The 22178-nt window shown below is 38.4% G+C and overlaps 1 protein-coding gene across 10 annotated transcripts in view; it reads left to right on the top strand.

Annotated features, from left to right (window-relative positions):
- ADAMTS6 (ADAM metallopeptidase with thrombospondin type 1 motif 6) overlaps positions 1 to 22178 on the top strand; it is a 176860-nt gene that overhangs the window by 121087 nt on the left and 33595 nt on the right. For 8 of the 10 annotated variants that reach the window (XR_006416234.1, XR_006416233.1, XM_044445771.1 and 5 more), the window contains 6 exons: positions 3203 to 3348; positions 8799 to 8862; positions 13441 to 13543; positions 15792 to 15925; positions 16699 to 16822; positions 17335 to 17415. Coding sequence is in view for 8 of the 10 variants with exons in the window: in XM_044445771.1 (XP_044301706.1) it covers positions 3203 to 3348; positions 8799 to 8862; positions 13441 to 13543; positions 15792 to 15925; positions 16699 to 16822; positions 17335 to 17415 (652 nt within the window). In the remaining 2 variants the exon portion in view is untranslated. The remainder of the gene's footprint in view (positions 1 to 3202; positions 3349 to 8798; positions 8863 to 13440; positions 13544 to 15791; positions 15926 to 16698; positions 16823 to 17334; positions 17416 to 22178) is intronic. The other 2 variants (XM_044445770.1, XM_044445769.1) reach the window with 2 other exon arrangements.

Here is a 22178-nt window from a genome sequence, read left to right as displayed (position 1 = left end):
AACAATCATGTAGTAAAAGGATCTGATGAGCCCAAAACTGAACTCCTCACCTTGCCTTGCACAGGATGCTGTGTGAGAATACCACATAGCCCTGAGACCCACAGACTGCAGATCCCTGAGAATATCATGCCCATAGTGAAGCATAGAGGTGGCAATATCATGTTGTAGGCATGCTTTTCTCTGACAGGGACTATGAACTGCTCAGGTTTGAGTGTTAATTCGGATAGAACCAGTTACAGGACATTCTAGAGAAAAGCCTGTTTCAATATACAAGAGAACAGTGACTGAGGCCGAGGTTCACCTTCCACCAGGACTATGATCCCAGCAGCACAGCTAATAACACTGGAGTGGTTAAAATCAAGAACAAATGTGTTGGAATGGGCCAAAGCTCAGAGCTGTCACTGCTGCCAAAAGTACTTCTATTAATTGTTGATTCAGGGTTCACACTTATGCAATTAAGAAGTGCCAGTTTTGTTTTTGTTTATTTAACTTTATGCCAAAATAAAAATATTTTTGCACTTTCACACTGTCGAGTATCTTGTGTACATCAGGTGGTTACAATGGCAATTAAGTCATTTCAGTTTCATGTTGTAACACAACAAAATGTGAAAAGTCAAAGAAGTGTGAATATTTATCCAAGACACTGCGTTTGACTGTATTTAGAAGTTTCTTTTATTAGCTGGTGCCATTCAGTATTTGGTTAGAATGGTTTTTTTCTCTTTAAAGCTTCACATTAATGATGAGCTTCTCTTTCATTATTTCTTTCCCTTATTCTCTATGAAGAACAATTGAGTATCATGCTGTCAGTATGTTTTTATACATTATATGTCATATAATGTATTTCATGCAAGAAACAGTGTTATATGGTGGATAAAATGTTGGTCTAATACTGAGGAAATTTCCCTAACCTCTTACTATGCTATATAGTGCTGAAGGGTTCAGGATCAAAAGGGTTCAGGATTGAAATTAGTTGCCGGCTCTGAACCTGTCTGTCATCCTTGGGATGGAATATTGTATGAGGAAAACAATTTTTTAACTTTGTGCTCTTTTTCCAACTCTGACCTTATGTCTGGGATACTATAATGTAGGGGTAGGCAACTTGTTGACCACCAGAAGTAGTTGAATTGCAGTTCCATTTATCCCTCACCATTGGCTGTGCTGGGTGCAGACCAAGAGTATCTGCTGCTAGCTGTTATGGACTCAAGCAGGCCAATGCCATCTCTTACCTTCCACTTTCTTTTTCTTCCCCTCCCACATTTTCAGTATAGATATTCACAGGACTGTTTGGTTTTCTAAAAGCCTTTTCTTTTTCATTTTTGAACTTAATTCATGCATAGTGTGTCTTCAAGTATGTGGAACCCCCTACTTTGTTTTTGTGTGGCCCTCTTTTCCTTCTGCACCAATATGCACTTGACTGTCCAAGTTGACCAGGAAAGGTAATCTTCTGTCAATATTTAGATGTATCCAGTACTGCCATATCTGATGACATGCCTCATGCAGCATTGCTAGAGGTTTCATATCCAAATACAGTATCCAAAGTAAAGATACTCACTGCATGCCATAAAAGTGTGTACTAATAGTTTCAGGTAGTGTGATTAATAATACTAGACAGAAGCATTACCTCAAAATTCTTTCTATTTTGTTAGAGTTCTAATTGTTTCAGAAATATAAACTGGAAAGTGAAATAAACTGAAGTGATTAAATGTTCTGCAGTACATAGCTTCTTCATCAGCACACAGTATTACTTGAAACCTGGCTGCTACCATTGCTTTTATATATTATGCATATACCTACAAAGACATATAATATAGCTTATTGCAACGATGGGTAAGCAATATTCCTTTTCACTGTCATAAGCAACTTCTGTTAATGAATCTCTTTTGGATCCAGACAGACAATGCAGTCCTCAACAATTCCATTGTATCTGATAGGACCTACTTTCTAATAAGTGAGATTAGGATCACAGCCTAAGTTAGCTGAATTTAGTTTTTATTGAAATCAATGGTGTTTAAGTCACATCCTGAATAATGTTACTCAGCTAGCTTAGGTTGCAATTATGCACATGCTTCTGTGGAAATAAATTCCATTAATGGGAAATGGGGCTATTTGAATAGACACATAGGATTGTTACGAATCTGAACCCAAACAGTTCAGGCAATATTCTTGTATCCACTGCCCCCTTTACCCCTATTAAAGATAGTATGGTGGTGTTATGTGCCGTAACTGCAGACTTGGATCTGGACATTGACATGCTTAGAGTTGAAATCAATGGGATGTTGAAATCAGTGAGTCAATCCCAAGCATATCCGAGCCTGGATCCAACTCAGAACAGGTAAACATTCTTTTTAGATTAACTTGGTATGTTATTTTGATAGGACAAACTGTTTGTTTCAATTTGTGCAGCATTCTTTTCACATTTCTATAGTAAAACAGGACAGCCAAATTTGATCTTAAATTAGAATTGCAGGATTTGGCATAATTTGATATGAATAAAGTATTCCAACTCAAGTTATGTATTTAATATAGTTAATTGTTTCTTCCGAACTTGATGCTGCACCATCAAAGTAATGCCAAGTTTAACACTTAGCTGTTTGTCTGTTCAAATATTTCATTCCATATGCTCATTTGGTCTCTAAATGTCTTGTTAGTGAATGTTAAGATTTTTGTTTGCTTGTTTGTTTTTAGTGTTTTGGTATTATTTTAATTATGTCTGCCATGTAAGTATAGATGAAATACTGGTTCACATTCTTCCACCATTGTAACATCATCCATGGTTTAGAATTTTTAAAGGCAAAGCAATAACCCTCATAAAAATGGAGAATTTTCCATGTTGTGCTGTCCGAGTATAGGTGCATCATTTTTTTCCCTTAGAATTATCTCTAGTATCTAAAGAAGACTTTCAGTGAGTTGCAATTTATATTGAGAGATGGTAAGGTTGTGCATGAAAAGTAAAATGCTGTCTTGTTAAACTTTTATGTGTGTTAGGGATTTATAACTCAGGCTCAGCTAAAGATAAATAACAAATAGCATTGGACTTTTACCATTGACTAAACATGGCTAAAGCAAGTGAAACATCTCTGTGTTATCTATAAAAGGAATGCTGATGCCTATAATTGGTCGGTGCCTGACCCATATATTTTTTCTGTCCTGATAACTCTATCAGTTGAAAGCTAATTCTGTGTTTTCTATGAAATCTTTTCAGTGGTGTTATCAGGGAGAGTGCGTACCTTTTGGCACTTGGCCCCAGAGCATAGATGGGGGTTGGGGTCCCTGGTCAATATGGGGAGAGTGCAGCAGGACCTGCGGGGGAGGAGTCTCATCATCCATAAGACACTGTGACAGTCCAGCGTAAGTAGCTAAAGTAAGCCAGAGCCAGCAAAAAAGGCATATTTGGAAATGTTTCAAAGTGTGGTTTCACATGTTATCTGTAAAAACGTTTCAGTACTGTGCCAATACTTGTCTGTAAAATAGCAGGCAGGATCAGATATCCAGGAGACGCTTACTCAACATACTTTCACTTTTTAAAATATCTGTGTTAAACGTGACACTATAAACATAGATTGTATATTTAGTATTTAGCAGGTTATTTTGCATTTCACAGCTCCATTTATGTAAATCAATCCCCACTTAATAAGCAAATTAAAATATGTTTCTGGTGTTTATATGCAAAATAATTAGTTTTGCAAATGTATTAACATACAGAGCAAATCTTACATTTTTAAAAATTATTTGTCCCATGAGACAATAATGCTTTCCAAAGTTTGCTTTCACATAATATATCCAACAGCTAAAATGTTCCCAAACTGCCAAACTACCTTTCCCTTTTTCTTGTAGTATTGTCTTTTTTTACTGCCCCTCTGAATGATCGGGGGGGGGGGGTGTCTTTGCAATCCTATTCCCCCTCATCTGTAGGTAAGCTCCATTGTGCTCAATGGGACTTACTTTTAAGTAGATTTATGTAGGGTTGTGCTGTGAGTGTCCCAGACAAGCTCTTATGATGTTGCCAGTTAGTATGGAAACCTGTCCTCTTTGTTGTTAATTACATCTTGCTAAGAGCTCAAATGCTATCTTTACTTTGGTGTCACACTTCCAACCTGTAAAATCATTTACATACTATCTAATGATGGTGTTGGTGGGTAAAACTTGAACTGCAGCCTTCTTATGACAAGAGCTTTGCACACATACATACATGCATGGATTACTCCTCCCCTCATTGTTGATTTCCATGAAGGGAACAGAAACTTATGCAAATCCATAAAGACTGCTGCTTTTATTTCAATCTGACATGGCCAACAAGAACTCTCTCCCTTGTTTTCAAAGATGTTTAGGATTCTCTTCCTCCTGTCTAGTTATGATAACTTATCAGGTAACAGCTGTTCCAAAGTCAATCTCACTGCAGTTACCTTGGAGCATATTTTAGCTGTTATAATTTTCTTATGTATAGGGAAAGGATGAAGATAGGAAAGAAATGTAACAAAGTGCCCATACTTTGCAAAATCAATTATAATTTTAACTGTCCTTCCCCCAGTATACATCACTGTTACGAAGCTGATGGACTATATGTTTAGACAGGGTTCTCAGCAGTCTTTAGTAGTATGGATGGAGCCATGTGAGCTCAGCAGCTGGCTTTTAAGTGGGGGTTGCCTCCTTGTAACCAGCAGACAATCTGGACTCCTAACTGCCCTGAAGTTTTTCACATTATTGTGCTCTCATCTTACTATATTCATTGCCTGGCTTTTTATCCAGTTACTATTCATTGTTCCCCAGACAACCTGTGTTTGTATTTTCTTACTGCTCCTTTTACTCAGAAGCTTCCCACCCAGATTTTCTTTGCCCCCTTAAAAGTTGAAATCAAAGAGCAACATGAAAGCAGATCATTTTTACATCCAGTTCATATAATACTTAACCCTTTCCGACCATTCCCAGGTTTGAAATCATGTGGATAAACATTTTGTGAACTGCTCACAGATAAAGTGAGTGTACAATTGTGTCATTGCAGTGGCAGAAGTACTGCTGCAATATTGAAATCTGTTTCCATGAATAACTCCATTGTCAGTATGAGTACATGTGCTGTTGCCATAAACCACCACAGCTTTGATAACAGCTTGCCTCAAATGAGAATGTGGGATAGCCTCAGACAGAAAATTCAGAAAGCAGAAATCTCCTAGTGTTAAGATCCAGGAAAAGGGAAAGGGGAAAAAGAGGAATGTTAGATTTCCTGGCAATATTATTATAGGAGGAAGACTCTTAAAGAAGAAAAGAAACACTGTATTTAGGTAGTTTTTCTCTTCTATCAGCATAATGTTTGTGCTTTGTCCAATTCAGCCATCCTGCATGCTTTTGTTGGCTAACCCTTACGATCTGAACAAATACCTGGATTGCATCTTGAAGTTCCATCCTGGTGCTGATTTATCTTGTAATAGTTTACCTTGTAGCCCTTTTCCCTGTTGCAATAGCAGGTGCAGGCACACCTCAGTTCCCCATGGGATCCAGGTTTTGTAGTCTTGTACATTTGAAAGAGGAGACTAAAATAGGCCAGCACCAAATTACAGGGAATGAAGGCAAAGAGACCTGAAAATAATTCAGGATGGAATTTTGGCAAATCTTTATAAGTGCCTTCTTATCCTTCCAGCATTGATTATCTCTAGGAAACATTGTAGAGGAATACAATATAATTACATCTTTGGCCAATACCTGGGTGTGAGCTGGTCTGTGCTACTGAACTTCTTGGAGGAAGAATGGGATGCAAATACTACATTATAAGCAAACATCATATTTTAATTTTGATAAAGGCATTTGAAGAGGGAAGGAAGATTGAGAAATTTGAGAGCATATTGATGACTGCAAAGCAACTTCACTGCAAGAATCTTTGTAGCATGGGCTATTCATACTACCAGCTTATTCCTGTTTCTGCAGGGGAATCCTTTTCTCCTTTCTCCAGGTGCACAGTAGTCCCAGGTTCACTATTTAATATCCTATTAAGTTTCTATTTCCAAGACTCCATCCCACACAAAACCCCACTCTTTTCCCCATGCACCCCAATAGTTTCTTCCTTTTCTCCCTCTGCATTGCTCCACATACAGGCAGAATTGAAGGGCAAAACAAAACCTATGTATCCTGGAAACCTCACAACAGCAATTGATCCAATTCTTTATATTACCACAAATATTTTTTTAATATCTTGAAACAAACCCTCTTTTACAAGGCAGATTAACTTTTTTTTACATTCTGGTAAAGAGAGAGATAGCAGTCTCTAGGAGCCTTGAAGATAGTATATCAGATGGCAATTCATCAGACATTTAAAAAAGAGAACACTTCAGTTTTAAATTCAAAAATTTTGCTCCAACTTTACTATCAGCAATAACAATATACTAGGGCATTTATAGTTATCCATCACTTTTGCCTTGTTCAGTAATAACCAATTATACTTTCATATTCCTCCTCTTATATACCTTGTGTTAGTTCTTTAATGCAAGGTTGTTCCCGTACAAGCTTTTACATTATCCTTTTAATAGGGACAGGCTGCTAAATCCTCCTGTATGCTTTGGGGAGCTTGGAGCTCTGCTTTCTTATGGAATGGCTTCACAGTGCAGTCTACCCTTCCTCTTATTGCCAAAATTTATAGGATTAGACATCCCTTTCTAATCTTTTCTGCTAGAAACCTTTACTGCCAAACTCAGCATGCAGAGTAGTCTCACTGATTTTAGTGAATGCTTACTTGCATAATTCATTTTAGAGTCTGTTCAGCAGCTGCTGCTAACATTAAAAATGTATTTTCCTCCTCCTCAACACCAGCATTAAGAGTCACTGGGTTCTGTAAAATGTGGAAAGGCACACCTTAAATCATGTTTTCATACATAACAGTACACTTTGGTACATTTAAACACACAAATTAAGTAGGCTTAATCAAATTAAGTAGGCTCCAATCCAGCAAGAGGAACTTCTATTTTATTTCTATGGGAAGTAAACCATTCTAGGTGTTAATGAGTATTTCCCATCATCTGTGACAGCATTCACCTTCACATAGAAGAAAACATGGAAGTTCTTGTGCATACTGCTCTGTGCTCACTTTTTGATCTTTTGGACATTCAACAATGTCATCTAACATTAGTGTGTGCATTCAGCAAGGTGAGCACATTTAACTCTCCCTTCATTGAAATGAACAGGGTTGTAAATTGTTTAAGCTGGCTGGATCATGTTGATTATATTTGGCCCTTCAGTATTAAAATAAGAGATTTTGTGACAGTTTTACTCAGTTTGCATATTACATAGTTTTAAGGAACTATATTTATCAGAAGATAGTATAACTATTATATGATAGCTTGATTTTTTACCAGAAGTCACAGAAAATGATATTATAACAACACATTAAATAATCAATAGGTGAATTCTGGTTTAAGGGAAAAGGCAAACCTAGAATATATTTTAACTCTATCTAACCCAAGGATGTTGTGATAATTATCTCATCTCCTGGTCATGTCAGAGTGCCTGGATAGTCCTTAAACATGTTTTTCAAAATAATTTAACTTTGCCAACTCTCATAATAATAAACATTTCAAAATAAAAATGTGCCTTTCGCTTGGTTAATACTTGATTCAAGTCTTCTGGGGCTTATCTGGGAGAAATATTCCATTGCTCAGCAGGGTTTATGTCTGAGTAGCCATGAATATGGTTGCACGAGGAATTATTCAAGTTACATTTGCATGTGATTTTTTTTAAAGGCAGTGTGCTAAATTAGGAAAAAAAAAACACATTCAAAGACTTGCACTCCCCTAATGAAGGTTTTTGAACAGGATGCCGCTATGTAATATCATAAACTGTGATTGAAACTTCCCCCAGGTTAAAAGTAATTTGCCATCAGATTTGGACACAAATTTCCTTTGGAAGTCCAGAACTAGTTGCACAGTACTTTGGAACCTGACCAGTCTTACATATAAAACTGCAAATAAAACATATAAAACTAAAAGTTTAAGATAAAACAACTTATTTTTAAGTGACCCTGTTTTTACCTACCTACAGCAACCTCAATTCATTTTTAAAATGAAATAGACTAAATGATTTGCAGTTAATTATCAGCCATATACTGGTTCTAACTTTTCTGTTAACAGAAACAAGTAAATGTTTCCATCAACTTAAGCTATAAATATATAGGAGTCTTAATAATGATAGTATATCTTCCTCAGATCAATTCTGTACATTCAGAGAAACATCACTGATGTTAATTTATTTTTCCCCACATTTATAATTTTAGTATTGAAATAAGAAGGCATTCAGGTACTAGAGAGTAGTTACTTTACTTTAATAATAGAAAAGTGGTATGCTCTTAATTTTAATTAATCTTAGGTTGATACTAAAATATTCTATGCAGTAAAGCTTTAAATCTTTAAAATAAAGATTTTAATAATAAAATCTTGCAGTAATGCAACATTTAAAGCTATTCCTTGCAAAACAGAAAAAGGTGGAATATAAATATAATATACAAATAAAATAGGACTTTCAGTATTGCACATTTTCACTGATGTGGCGTATAGAGCTTTAGAATTAATTTTGCCTTTTAGAATAATATACAATGTTTCCATATTTTTTCTTTTTTTAATTGGCATAAAAACAAAAATAGAAGAAATTCATCTTCTGTAGATGATATATAATTGCCAATTGGATTAATATCACGTAAATCTGAAGTTTTAAAAATAAATAGTATAATCTGAATTGTGAAGTAACTAAAATATGCACTCTGGTGCATTTTTCATTATTTCTTTCTATGTACATATTGCTAAAATGCATCCTATTTTTTCCAGACCTTCAGGTGGAGGAAAATATTGTCTTGGAGAAAGAAAACGATATCGCTCATGTAATACTGATGTGAGTAAATCAAAGTTAATGTAAAATACTTTACTTTTTCCACAAAGAAACAGGGCAGATTTTAGGTGCAATCCAATGCCCTCTGCCTCAGATATATGGAACCCTATGAGCTTACTTGCATCGAATGCACAGAGTGTGGTACAGCAGTGGCAATCACTGCCATGCCTTGCACAATATATTTTACCTAGTTGGCCATTTTTAGCTGTCTAGATTTAATGCCAGGGAGGGGAGGAGCCATGAGCCCTGTCTTCTTCCTTTCCTGCTCCTTGGCCTTTTCCATCTTTCCAAGGCTCCACTGTAACCTTGGAGAAGTAGCTTGCCCTATTTCCTCCTGCTGGCTTTGAGAAGGACAGAGTGGGGGCTTCGATGTCACAGGACTGTGGAACTGGGCCCCCATATGATCCTATAGTACCCCTCCCCCAACAACATTGGAGGTTCATAGGGTTGCACCCTTAATTACCTAATTATATATAAATAAAAAGGAGATGCGTTGACAAGTCTGAGGGCTTAAAATATTTAATACCAATGCTAAAAAACAGGAATGTATGAATCTTGTAGATACTGTAGAGGAATGACACATGGAAGTATTGAAGTAGGAACCAAAGAACATCACAATATGCATACATATGGATGGAGACAGATGCTGCACATCTGAAACATTGTGTCTGCATCAACATTCAATTCTGTGGAAGCTTAGCATAGCTACACTAATAAGAACAAAGAAAAAATTAAAAAAGACACCATTGTCCATTGTTGGTCCCAAGTTTTATTTATCTGTCTAAACTTTACTTATGTATTTAAACAGTTTGTAAACTGCCTGTCTACCAAGGAATTCAAAGCAGTGTTTATATAAATATTAGAATATTTAAACCTGTGATTATATAGCTCATCTCTACTTATTGTACAAATACAATAAAAATTAAAGGGAGGTGAGATACAGAGAATGTTCATGTCAAATGTCTAAGGAAACCGTATCTGCATTAGAAGCAGGCAGTCTGAAAGAATACTGTCTCCCATATGAACCCACTCAGTCTTTAAGAACTCTTTCTCACGCGCGCGTGTGTGTGTATGGGGGGAGTGGAGATTTTCTCTTGGAACTGCTGCCCTCAGAGGCAGTTTTTATGCAATGTTTTACCTAAGAATTTATTTTTATTCTGGATCTTCTTGTAGACTGCTTTGCGCACTTTTCTTTGGCAGAACAGTCGGGGTATTAATTAACCTATGTTGAAACCATACTTACATTCAGAAAACAGCAAAATAGAAGTACAACATTTTCTCAGATATTTAAATGAATCACATATAAATAATTGTTATCTATTTTGAGGAAATATTCAAAGTTGCTTCTTCAATTTGGCTGTCACAGTGTTGTGTGTGGCATATAGGGAGCTGTGCTTTCCCCTGCACTCCTGCTTCTGGCTGATTGAATGGCTGTTGGATAACAGCTGAGGGAAAGGCAAAGTATGATGAGGCTGTCTTCTTGGCAGAGGTGAAGATGACCCTTACTTTTTACTTGACCCCCCAGCACCACTGCAGCCTGATAAAAATGTTGGAGTAAAGTTTAGCTATAAACAATACTGTTTAAATTAGAAAGACTGGCATAAAGATCATCTTCATCCAGTCTTCCCTTTCGTAAAAACAGTAGGATATAGAAATTTAAATGTGTTAGAACTACATTTATTGTGTGACAGGGATCTCAGATGTTCTGCTTGTACTCCACTGTATTTTATTGAACTTTATTAAGTGTTATCCACAGAGGATTTTGTTAACTAAGAAATACAAACAATAGCAATTTGTGCAGTTCTATTCCATGTTATTTATTTTTACTTATAGAAATATTTGTATGCCACCTTTCTGCCCCTCTAATATTTACTGTTACTGTGAGGTATGATGGTAGATAGTGAACACTTTTCAGTGAACATACTGAACATTGTTTTATTGAACATATTGAACATATTTTATCTTACTCAAATATTTTAATAGTTACCTTTTTAAGTGCACACTTTTGAATATGTATAATGTCATAAAGATGTAAAAATGTCCTGACATTTGGCACTTTAAATTAAACTATAACTTAAATGCTGATTGGAAAACTGTAGCAATTCTTAGTAGCAACAGATTAATTAAATCCATCAATTTGTATTTAATGAAATGCAAAGTTGCTGAGACAGATTCATTTTCAGGATTTATAAAGTATCTAATTACTCCATACTCTTTGAAGTGAAAATCATTTGAGGAAAGAGACTTTTGATTAATGTGTATGTTAAAGGCCACATGTTTTGTGTGCTTGTCATTATTTGTATGAAAAATGTGTTGCTTGCACCCACTGATTTCTGTAGCATTTGTCTTGTGTCAGCATTTGCTGTTCCTTTTGTAATTTAAAAAGTATTCCTCCCTAAAGTTCCTACTATTCATAAACAAAAATGCTCTTGGTTGCATTTTTACTTCAAAGACAAGCTACTTTTTTCTCTGTTTTTTTTCACCCTTTTCATCCTTTGAAATCAATGCAGGCAATTCCTAGTAGACCCATTTTTTCTCAAAGTCTTCCAAACACTAACCTTTTGATGGATAGCATACTTGCTAACATTAAAATTGAGGGAACCTGAATAAATGTAGTCTAGTAACTGGAAACAAAATTGACGAGGAACTACCAGCTTCACCAGGTATCCCTAACATTGTGTTTAGATTAAATGGTATGCTTTACAGCACAATTGAAGACAAAAGGAGAAGGGAATGGCAGAGCTTGAGGTGGCTGGATGGGATCACTGGAGAGGTGGGTGTGAGATTGGGTGGATTCTGGGGGATGGTGGAGGACAGGAGAACCCGGAGGAATGTTGTCCATGGGGTCACAAAGAGTTGGGCATGACTTTGTGACTGAACTACAACAACATAGCACAATCCCATATGTATCTACTCAGAAGTAAGTCCCATTGAGTTCAAGTATACTTACTCCCAAGTAAATGGGCACAGGGCTGCAGTTTCAGTGTTCCTGATAAAGAAGCAGACTACCTGAATTTCCTTCCTTCCCACAAACAGTATTACAGTGAAGTCATAGGATTTTTACTTTGATGTCCCATATATTCTGTTAAGCCTACTGCCATATAGAAAGGCAGGTGTCATGCAGACTGCCTTTCTTTTTCTTCAGTAGGTCCTTGGGAGACTGTGGAAACGTGAACAAATGTTTCAAAGTAGTTTTGAGACAGATGAGGGGAAATGACCTGAGGCTTAATCCAGAAGGCACTAGTGTTGGATGAGGTTTTATTCTTCTTGAAGGACTAAGTATACAACCTGAGATTTTTCCTGAACTCTGGACTATCTATGGAAGTGAAGGAGGCATTGGTTACCAGTGGTGAATTTTGTCAGCTTTGGCTGATCCACCAGCTACATCACAGTAGATCTTGCTGCAGTTATTCATCCTTGGGTTACATCCAGACTGGATTACTTTATCTTTGTTTGTTTTTTAAAAACTATTCAGAAACTTTTGTTAGTGCAGAATAAAGCTATCCAGTTGCTGTCTGTTTGACTGTTAATGCATATTTGAGGAAACACTGCACTTGAATTATCCTCGATTTATTTTGGAGTTTTTCATAATAGGATTTTCAAGGAAAGAATATTCAGAAGTAGTTTATCATTGCTGCCTTCTGTGCAGTACTAATTCTGCCACTGTCTGTGAAAGATCCTCTACCAGTGTCATTTTCAACTACTACTGCTTCCTTGTAGCTGCCCTTCAAGAGTTTCTCTGCCTCCATCATCATTAGATATATTTATTCACTTCAACTGATATGGCCATTACTCCTGAAGAGGATGAGTGCATCTTAGTCCACTTTCTCAACTTTGACCATTCTGTTCTGAGTGATCCTACTAGGAGACTGGCCCAGTGAGAAAGTCTGACCTCCTGGTGTTATTACTGTCAGTCTCAAATAGGGTTGCAAGGCAGTTTCACAGGATCTGTCTCTCTAGTATTCTCAGACTTCCTGTCATTCTTGTCCCTCTTTTAAAAAGCAAGCCAAGCCAAGAGAAAGTCTGTGGACACTTACAGAATAAAGGTTGCACAAGCAGCAACCTTCCTCCACTTCAAATGCAGCATAAAGGCTGCTGCACATGACATGGAGAAGGGATCCTGCTTGCACAGAGGCCTCAACAGAGGTCACATAGTGTTCACTTCTGGTGAGTGATGTATGAAGGCTGGGCATGCTTACCAGAAACACTAACTGAGAACTCCAGGAAAGTGTGCTGGAGTCTCAGAATCCAAGCCTAGGGAATCAGAGAGATTCCTAGCCTTAGAACAGATTCCTCATACATTCCAACTCTCAAATCCCCACACCATGTTACGGTGTGCATTCATGAGTAGGATAGGTTAAAAATACACTGTATTTAATAAGGTTGTTTGCAAGCACTTTTATTGTATAATGCAATATCTTTTACAAGAACTTCAACAGGCTGATAGAAACTGTAAGTCTACCTTACTCCATGCAAATGAGCTTCCTTGCTAATTTAAGGTACAATCAGTAAGACCCCTACATATGCCTTTAATATTCAATATTAGCATGCATTAACTTTTTCTTTTATTTTTTTTGCTAGCCATGTCCATTTGGAGCCCGTGATTTCCGTGAAAAACAATGTGCAGATTTTGACAATATGCCTTTCCGAGGAAAATACTACAACTGGAAACCCTATACAGGAGGTAATATGTGTGTTGGTAATCCTGAGTATGATCTTGCTCCAGGCTTTCTTATGTAGAATAGAGGTTAAGGAATTATTTGGGGATGGGATATGCACTTCTGCTGGTTCCTATATCTAAGCCCTCCCTCTATAGCCCATTGTCTTGTATTTGAAGAGGAAGTTATGATAAGGCAATTAGCAGTCCATAGGGAGGTCCACCAAGGCATGACCAGTCTTGTAGGCCAGTTATTCCTGCTTGAAGTATATGAAGGGACTAGCCAGAGCCAATCTGTAGCTGAGCAGGTGTGTTAGAAGGGATGGTCGGCTATACTGAAGTAGTATCTATTCCAGAGTTTGTTGCAGCATTTACATGGGGGAAGTGGCTGTATGGCTACATCAGATTTGCTGGATGAATCGGCAGCACTTGAATATCCTGCATCCAAACTTTTTGCTTCATCCAGTGTGGCCACTGTATGCTGGTCTGTACAGCCTCCACCTAGCCAATGACCCTAGTGCATCTATAATGCCCAGGAAAAACAGTTACCTCAAGCCAAGTCAAAACCATTCTTACTGGTTTTGAGACTAACAAAGCTTGGTGCAGGTGCATACCTGGGTTTTTTCTTTACTGGAAAAAGTCTGACTTGTACCCAATGTTATTAAGTTGCCTTTATTCATAGATGTGAGTTTCCTTTTCAGACAAAATAAATCCAGTTTATCATACTGCATAGTCTATTTTTGGGAATAGCAAACAATTGTGCAATAAATAAAATTCCCTACCTGCCATCCCTGTGTAGTGGTCACCTGCCCCAGCTGGAGAGGCAGCAACTGTGCTTCAGAAGCAGGGCTGTCACCATCAGTGGCCTACTACTGGGAAAAAAGACCAAGGCAGTGCCCTTGGGCAGCAGCTGAAGGGTGATGCCAAAGAGAATTGCCAATTTGGTGCCCATTTGATGAATGGTTTGGGACTACAGTGGGTAGGTGTGGGAAGAGGCAGTCTCACAGCAAGTGGTATTGATAAACCTAGAACTATAGCAGCCAGTTTGTTTTAATAGTTGTTATTGTTTTTATCGTATCTGTTTTAATTATGTCTCTGGACAACTTTGGGAAGCAAGGGGGTACCCCCATTATTGTAGTCTCAGATAGTGGGAGGTATGGTGTTGGGGAATCAACAAGCCAGAGAAGAAGTTCCATCTTCTGGTTTTTTCACTAACTGGATGATTCATGGCATCCTTACAAGCCTGCCCTCAGTTCAGGTGCTGCTGCTGCTGAATGTCAGGTCGGCCCAGTATAAGACATCCTTCATCCATGAGTTGATTGTGAATGAGGAAGCTGACCTGGCTTGTATCAGTGATACGTGGATGGGTAAACTGGGAAGGGTTACGTTCATCTGTGCCCTCCTGAGTACTAGGTACACCACCAAAATTGACTTGAGAGCCAGGGAGGGAGTGGGTGGCCATGATCTAGGCTCGTCAAGTGTAGGTTTTGAGTGTTTGTACCATGTGCCGGGTGCCCAAGACAGATTAGGAATTCTGCTTGTATACTACCCACCCACTTTTAATCAGATTCCCTACCTTAGCTAACTGAGTTGGTCTTATACATGGTGTTGAAGACCCCTAGAATGATGTTTCTGGGGGATCTTAACTTCCATGCCAATGCTGTTGTATCCAGAGCAACTCAGGACTTCATGGCCACCATGACAACCATGGGGCTGTCTCAACATGTTATTGCCCCAACTCATGTAAAAGGACACACACTTGGTTTTCTTAATTGGACAGGAGGATAGTAATCTGGAAGTGGGGGAATTAATATTAATATTGATGCCCTTGTCATGGTCAGATGCCTTCCTATTGAGGTTTAGACTTTTGGCTCCCTTTTCCCTCTACAAGAATGGGGAACCTTTAAAAATGGTCCAGCCATTGAGGCTAATGGATCCCGATGAAAAACCCTCCCATGGCATACCAGAAAAGGCTGGGGACCCATTTCTAAGGCAGTCCCATTCTTCCTGGACATCCAAGCAACTAATCTAATAGCATCAAATGAGATGGGGCAGGAAGCTACACAGAAACTGCATCTGTGATGGAGTCAAGGAAAAGAATGCAGGATTAATGGGGGAGATGACACTTTGATGACACTTACCCTTTGAGCTGTGGATTAATAAATTAAAATGTATGTGACTATTTGGGGGAAATTGAATTAATATTAGCTTTCATACAGTTGTTATTTCAAATTCAGGAATTCTATATTTTAAAAAAATGCTTTCATTTTTCTAGGTGGGGTTAAGCCATGTGCGTTAAACTGCTTAGCAGAAGGTTACAACTTTTATACTGAACGTGCCCCTGCAGTAATAGATGGAACCCAGTGCAATGCAGATTCACTGGATATTTGCATAAATGGAGAATGCAAGGTGCCCTACTTATTTATTTAGTAGTAATAAACTTTACATGGAAGTAACATTTCCCCACCTCTTATGCAAGAGCTGCCAGTGAAAAGAAATGATTTGTAATTTCTTTTTTCTTTCTTTGGGTTGGGCAAGGGGAAGAGCTGTTTCCAAACTAACAGCACTTTGTGTCAGTCTCAGTGATTTGCCTTTCTAAATTTCAGATGTTAACTAGAAAAGCTGCTGATAGGATATCATTCTGCATTTTACTGTAATGTTGCATATGCCCTTGAATTACATCCCAGGTGGAACCACCTTTTCTTTTTAAAATCACACTTTTTCATGAAATTTGGATCTTGTGTATGAAAACTAGAAAATACTGTAACCACTATTCAGGGATTCTTCTAATTACTGAAAGTTAATAATCTAAAACTAAGATGTATGAGTGTTAAACACTTAGTTTCAGCCATAATAGCAAGTATACCATGCTGTGTCACAAAACATTACATAATGCTGTGACATGAAGTATAGTGTCCTGTGCATTGTAAATATATGTGGTGCAAATATTTAAGGATGGAATGTGAGGAAATAATAGCTTAACCATTGTGTATGTGTGTGTTTATATTATCACGGCTATAAAACTGAAAAAACATAGAAGGCAAGTGAGATTTCACAATTTTTGACTAAATGAAGAATGTTATTCAGTTAACAGTAATGTTCTGTGTACGAGAACAGCCCATATTTAATTGAGCAAAAACGAAAATCCCTTGATTTTAATTATTCTGATTGTGCCTCTTCAGCATGTTGGATGTGACAATATTTTGGGATCTGATGCTAAAGAAGACAGGTGTCGGGTATGTGGAGGAGATGGCAGTACATGTGAAGCTATTGAAGGTTTTTGCAATGACACATTGCCTAGAGGAGGTATGTGTGAAAGTAAAAGCCACATTTTATTGACTGTGAGGTCACTACTCTGCAAGGTGTGGGTAAAGGCAGCAATAACTTGCTGATACCAATCTTTTCCATTGCATTCTATCCAGCAGTTGGACTGAGCATGACTGGGCTTCTATTACTATACTTGAGTCTCTCCCAGTTTTTTCAGACTATTTCTGGTGCTGGTTAATATTAAATCTGCAGCCTACTTTTCATCCAACACTGCATTATCATCCTTCCTCCATCTTCCCCCATGATAGGCATACTATAAGACTATATTGATCATATAAAGGAAGCAAAAGTAGTTTTTATTACTTCATATTAAAAATTCTGGGGTTGAAGTACAACTTTTTGTTCCTTTTAAAGCCTCTGCGTTCTTGGCATCATATGAAAACTGTTTGGGCCTTTTGAATCCTCTCAATTTTTTTATTTTAGCTCCTAGAAAATTTGCAGAGTTAAATATAGTTATTAACAGTAAAACAAGGTTCACCTTTGCCTTGTAGGCTACATGGAAGTGGTTCAGATTCCAAAAGGTTCTGTTCACATTGAAATAAAAGAAGTGGCAGTGTCAAAGAACTACATTGGTAAGAGGATGCTCTTATATTAAGTGTGAAACTATATAAAAGTTGTTGGATTCAAATAACAAAAGTAAGGCACATAACATATTGCATACAGTTTCAGAGAATTAGGGTCAAACTGAATGGTGACATTCTATGCATGTTAATTTTTTTCTTTCAAATAAAAAATTTGAAATTTGAAGTCCCATTTTATTGGGACTTATTTCCTTTCCTTTTCCTCCAGAGTTTTTTTCCTCTGGGGTCCTTTCACTGTACACAGCATGAAGGAAAGGCTTATCTGGAGCATTATTTCTTTTTTGTTTCTTTCTTTTTTAATTGAGAGTTAGTAGTACTAGAGAGTTTAGGAAATTCTCCACTGGTTTCTTGCCTTCAGAGACCTCTTGAGCTGATAAATAGCAAATGCATTCTTCTTTATGGTTTCTGTGCATCATACATAAGGAACCTGTAGAAACCTATGTTAGGATACTTCTGCCTCTGAGGAATTTTGGAGGGAATTTCACTGTCCCTGTGCACAGGACAGTTCCTAGCTTACTGGAACTTTTTCCTACCTTTTCAGAAGTTTTATTCTTCTGTTATATTTTCTATTGTTTTTTATTGTGTTGCTTCCCTCCTTCCCATGATCCTGTCATTGCCCCTATGGGCATATAGCCCTCTGGACAACATTCCAAAAACCCATTTTGACAAGAAGTTACCACTCCTGAATGCATGCTTTTTCTGCCTTGGAGAAGGCACTGCCTTGAAGAAGGCCCACTGCCAAGCTTTTATAGAGCAAGCCTGATACAATTATTCTGATCATCTTTGTGCTATCTTGTGGAAGAATGCACTTGGAGAGGTACTGAACAAGCCTATGACTCAGGCTTCAACCAGCCCCTCTGATGTCTGCTGTGTCAGCATATTCCTCAACTCTAGTTGAATTCTTTCTCTGGGCCAAGCTGGACACTACCAGACACTGCAAAGCTCTTGCAAGTTGAAGCTGGACTACAGGATCCTCACAGACATGTTTGCTGTTGGAGCATGATAGAAATTAATCTTTTTGCCAGGGGAACACTCTGCCCAGTTTTTGGCAATCAAGCTGAGCACAATCTGGAATCTATGAGGAATGTCTTCATCTTCCCTTTCCTCTGTCTTTCCATTCATCATGAGAGTCCCAGGAAAGGTCTAAGTGAAGAGCACTAAAGTGCATTCTCATCACCTCATGGTGATAACAACAGCCTTGATTCACTCTTCTTCTCTTAGGAAAGGGCAGTAACATTCATCTTCTGTTTTGCATTTGGACCTTCAGACACTCCACATGGTGGTAAAGAATCTGCCAGTCACTACTGATGATTCTGCCCTCCTCTGATTTGGTATATTCTAGTGTTGCTCATAAACGTTCAGTTTATCCTATACTTTTAAGTGGGCTGTGGTTTGCGCCTTCAGCACAATTGAAAGGTTTAATCCGATTAGGTGCTCTTGCACCTAGTTCTTTTTTTCTGTCGCTTTTTAACAAAGGCTTAAAAGTTTTCTCTCTACAAATATGTTGCCACAGTTTCTTCTGCTCACCTTCCTATTGAATGTTTTTCCATCTTCTTGCAATTGACAGCAAAGCAATTTCTCTGGACACCTAGAACCTTGCTCTTCCAGTCTAACAAATAGTACCAATTTGGAGAATCTTCATCATTCTTCAGGCTCTGTCAAGAAGCCTTCTAAGACACTTGCAAATATTATTCTGTTTATTGAATTAAAAGACTGGGTTCTTGATTGCCATTACATTGGCCTAGCACTCAACTAAGTATATATTCTGCATAATGGTACTCTTTACCCTCCCTTTCATTAAGGCAAGCTGTTTCTTGTAACCTTCTACCTAAGGTGGGGTCACAGTGTCATCTTAATGTGGACATCATACTTCTTGCATTCTTGTCTTCTTCTATCCCACTTGAGTCAACTTTTCACGCCCTTGAGGTTTGTAAGATGCTGGCTTTGTACAAGTTGAGAGCTGAGCCATTTCAACAGTGTTCTATTCAATGGTCTATTCATGTGCTGTGGTGGCAAGCTTATCCGATGTGGTCATCCGATCTCTGCAGAACATCTTGCTTCATGAATTGTTGAAACATACAGTTGGTTGATGCCTACCCCAACTGAAGCTCAGTAAATTTATGTGATAGACACTTCAGTGGCATTCACCAAGGGAACTGCCATTCCTGAACTCTACTGGACTGCAACCTGATAAGCTGTTGACTTTTATCTGTTACTCTTGATTGGCTGTGCAGACCAGAAATGATTGCTCTTTTGGGTGTTTGGTCATCTCCTCTGTTTTGCAATAGGATATGGTAAGTCAGCTTGCTACTTGCTCCTATGTATGATGCACAGACACCATGATGGAGAAAGACAAGTTGCTTACCTGTAACTTCTATGAGTGGTCATCTGTTGTATTCACATAACACCCCTCCCATCCATCCACCTTAGTATCATTGTTGATTTCAGTGTTGGATACTAAAATTTTCTCTTTGTGTTACAATGAACAATCTCGAGGAACACCACTACGGACATTCACCAAAATTCCTCAGCTATAGAAATTTTCCAAAATGCAAATTCACAGATGAAAACTTGAAGAAATACAGATAAAGATAAGCAATGTGTCTATTCCATTGTGAACTGTTAAGCTGTTCCATTCCTGGGTACTAAAGGAGTTAATAGCAGTGTGGTAAATGTAGATTATTAAAATGGTCACCACGGAAGTTGTCTCCTTCATGGATCACTGCCTTGTCGTGGCGAAGGGGCTTGAGTAGCTCAATGAAGCTATGAGCTATGCCGTGCAGGGTCACCCAAGACGGACAGGTCATAGCAGAGAGCTCTGACAAAATGTGATCCACTGGAGAAGGAAATGGCAACCCACTCCAGTATCTTTGCCATGAAACCCCCATGGACATTACCAAAAGGCAAAAAGATATGACGCCGGAAGATGAGCCCCTCAGGTCGGAAAGTGTCCAGTATGCTACTGGGGAAGAGCAGAGGCCTAGTACTAGTAGCACCAGAAAGAATGAAGCGACTGGGTCAAAGCCGAAAGGACACTCAGTTGCTGATGTATCTGGTGGTGAAAGGAGAGTCCGATGCTGCAAAGATCTATACTCCATAGGAACCTGGAATGTAAGATCCATGAATCAAGGCAAGCTGGATGTGGTCAGACAAGAGATGACAAGACTGAACATCGACATCTTAGGAGTCGGTGAACTAAAATGGACAGGAATGGGTGAATTTAATTCAGATGACCATCAGGTATACTACTGCGGGCAAGAATCCCTCAGAAGAAATGGAGTAGCCTTCATAGTCAATAAAAGAGTAGGAAAAGCAGTACTGGGATACAATCTCCAAAATGACAGAATGATCTCAGTTCGAATCCAAGGCAAACCATTCAACATCACAATAGTCCAAGTCTGTGCCCCAACCACTGGTGCTGAAGAGGCTGAAGTTGACCAGTTCTACGAAGGCCTACAGCACCTTCTAGAATTAACACCAAAAAATGATGTCCTTATCATCATGGAGGATTGGAATGCTAAAGTAGGAAGCCAAAAGATAACTGGAATAACAGGCAAGTTTGGCCTTGGAGTACAAAATGAAGCAGGGCACAGGCTGGTAGAATTTTGTCAAGAGAATATGATGGTCATAGCAAACACTCTTTTCCAACAACCCAAGAGACAACTCTATACATGGACATCCCCAGACGGTCAACACAGAAATCAGATTGACTATGTGCTCTGCAGCCAAAGATGGAGAAGCTCTATACGGTCAATAAAAACTAGACCAGGAGCTGACTGTGGCTCAGATCATGAGCTTCTGGTTGCAAAATTTAGGCTTAAGTTGAAGAAAGTAGGGAAAAGCACTAGGCCACTCATGTATGACCTAAATCATATCCCTGATGAATATACAGTAGAGGTGACAAATAGATTTAAGGAATTAGATCTGATAGACAGAGTGCCTGAAGAACTATGGACGGAGGTTGACAACATTGTACAAGAGGCAGCAACTAAAACCATCCCAGAGAAAAAGAAATGCAAGAAAGCAAAATGGCTGTCTGAGGAAGCTTTACAAATAGCTGAGGAAAGAAGGGAAACGAAAGGCAAGGGATAAAAGGAATGATACACCCAATTGAATGCAGAATTCCAGAGAATAGCTAGAAGAGATAAGAATGCCTTCTTAAATGAACAGTGCAATGAAATAGAAGAAAACAATAGAATAGGGAGGACCAGAGATCTCTTCAAGAAAATTGAAGATATGAAGAGAACATTTAATGCAAAGATGGGCATGATAAAGGACTAAAATGCCAGGGACCTAACAGAGGCAGAAGAGATTAAGAAGAGGTGGCAAGATTACACAGAGGAACTATACAAGAAAGAGCTTAACGTCCCTGATAACCATGATGGGGTGGTCACTGACCTCGAGCCAGACATCCTGGAATGTGAAGTCAATGGGCCTTAGGAATGTGGGCCTTCGGAAGTCTGAGCAAAAACAAAGCTAGTGGAGGTGACAGTATTCCAGTTGAGCTATTCCAAATCCTAAAAGACGATGCAGTAAAAGTGCTACACTCAATATGCCAGCAAATTTGGAAAACTCAGCAGTGGCCACAGGATTGGAAAAGGTCAGTTTACATTCCGATCCCAAAGAAGGGCAATGCCAAAGAATGTTTGTTGCTGGGAGAAATATCAACTACCTCAGATATGCAGATGATACCACTCTCATGGCAGAAAGTGAAGAGGAACTAAAGAGCCTCTTGATGCGGGTGAAGGAGGAGA

Source organism: Varanus komodoensis, unplaced genomic scaffold, assembly GCF_004798865.1.
Source record: "Varanus komodoensis strain SLA01 unplaced genomic scaffold, ASM479886v1 scaffold5, whole genome shotgun sequence".
Lineage (NCBI taxonomy): Eukaryota > Metazoa > Chordata > Lepidosauria > Squamata > Varanidae > Varanus > Varanus komodoensis.
Note: the sequence above shows the minus strand (reverse complement) of the source record. Positions and strands in the feature narration are given on the sequence as shown.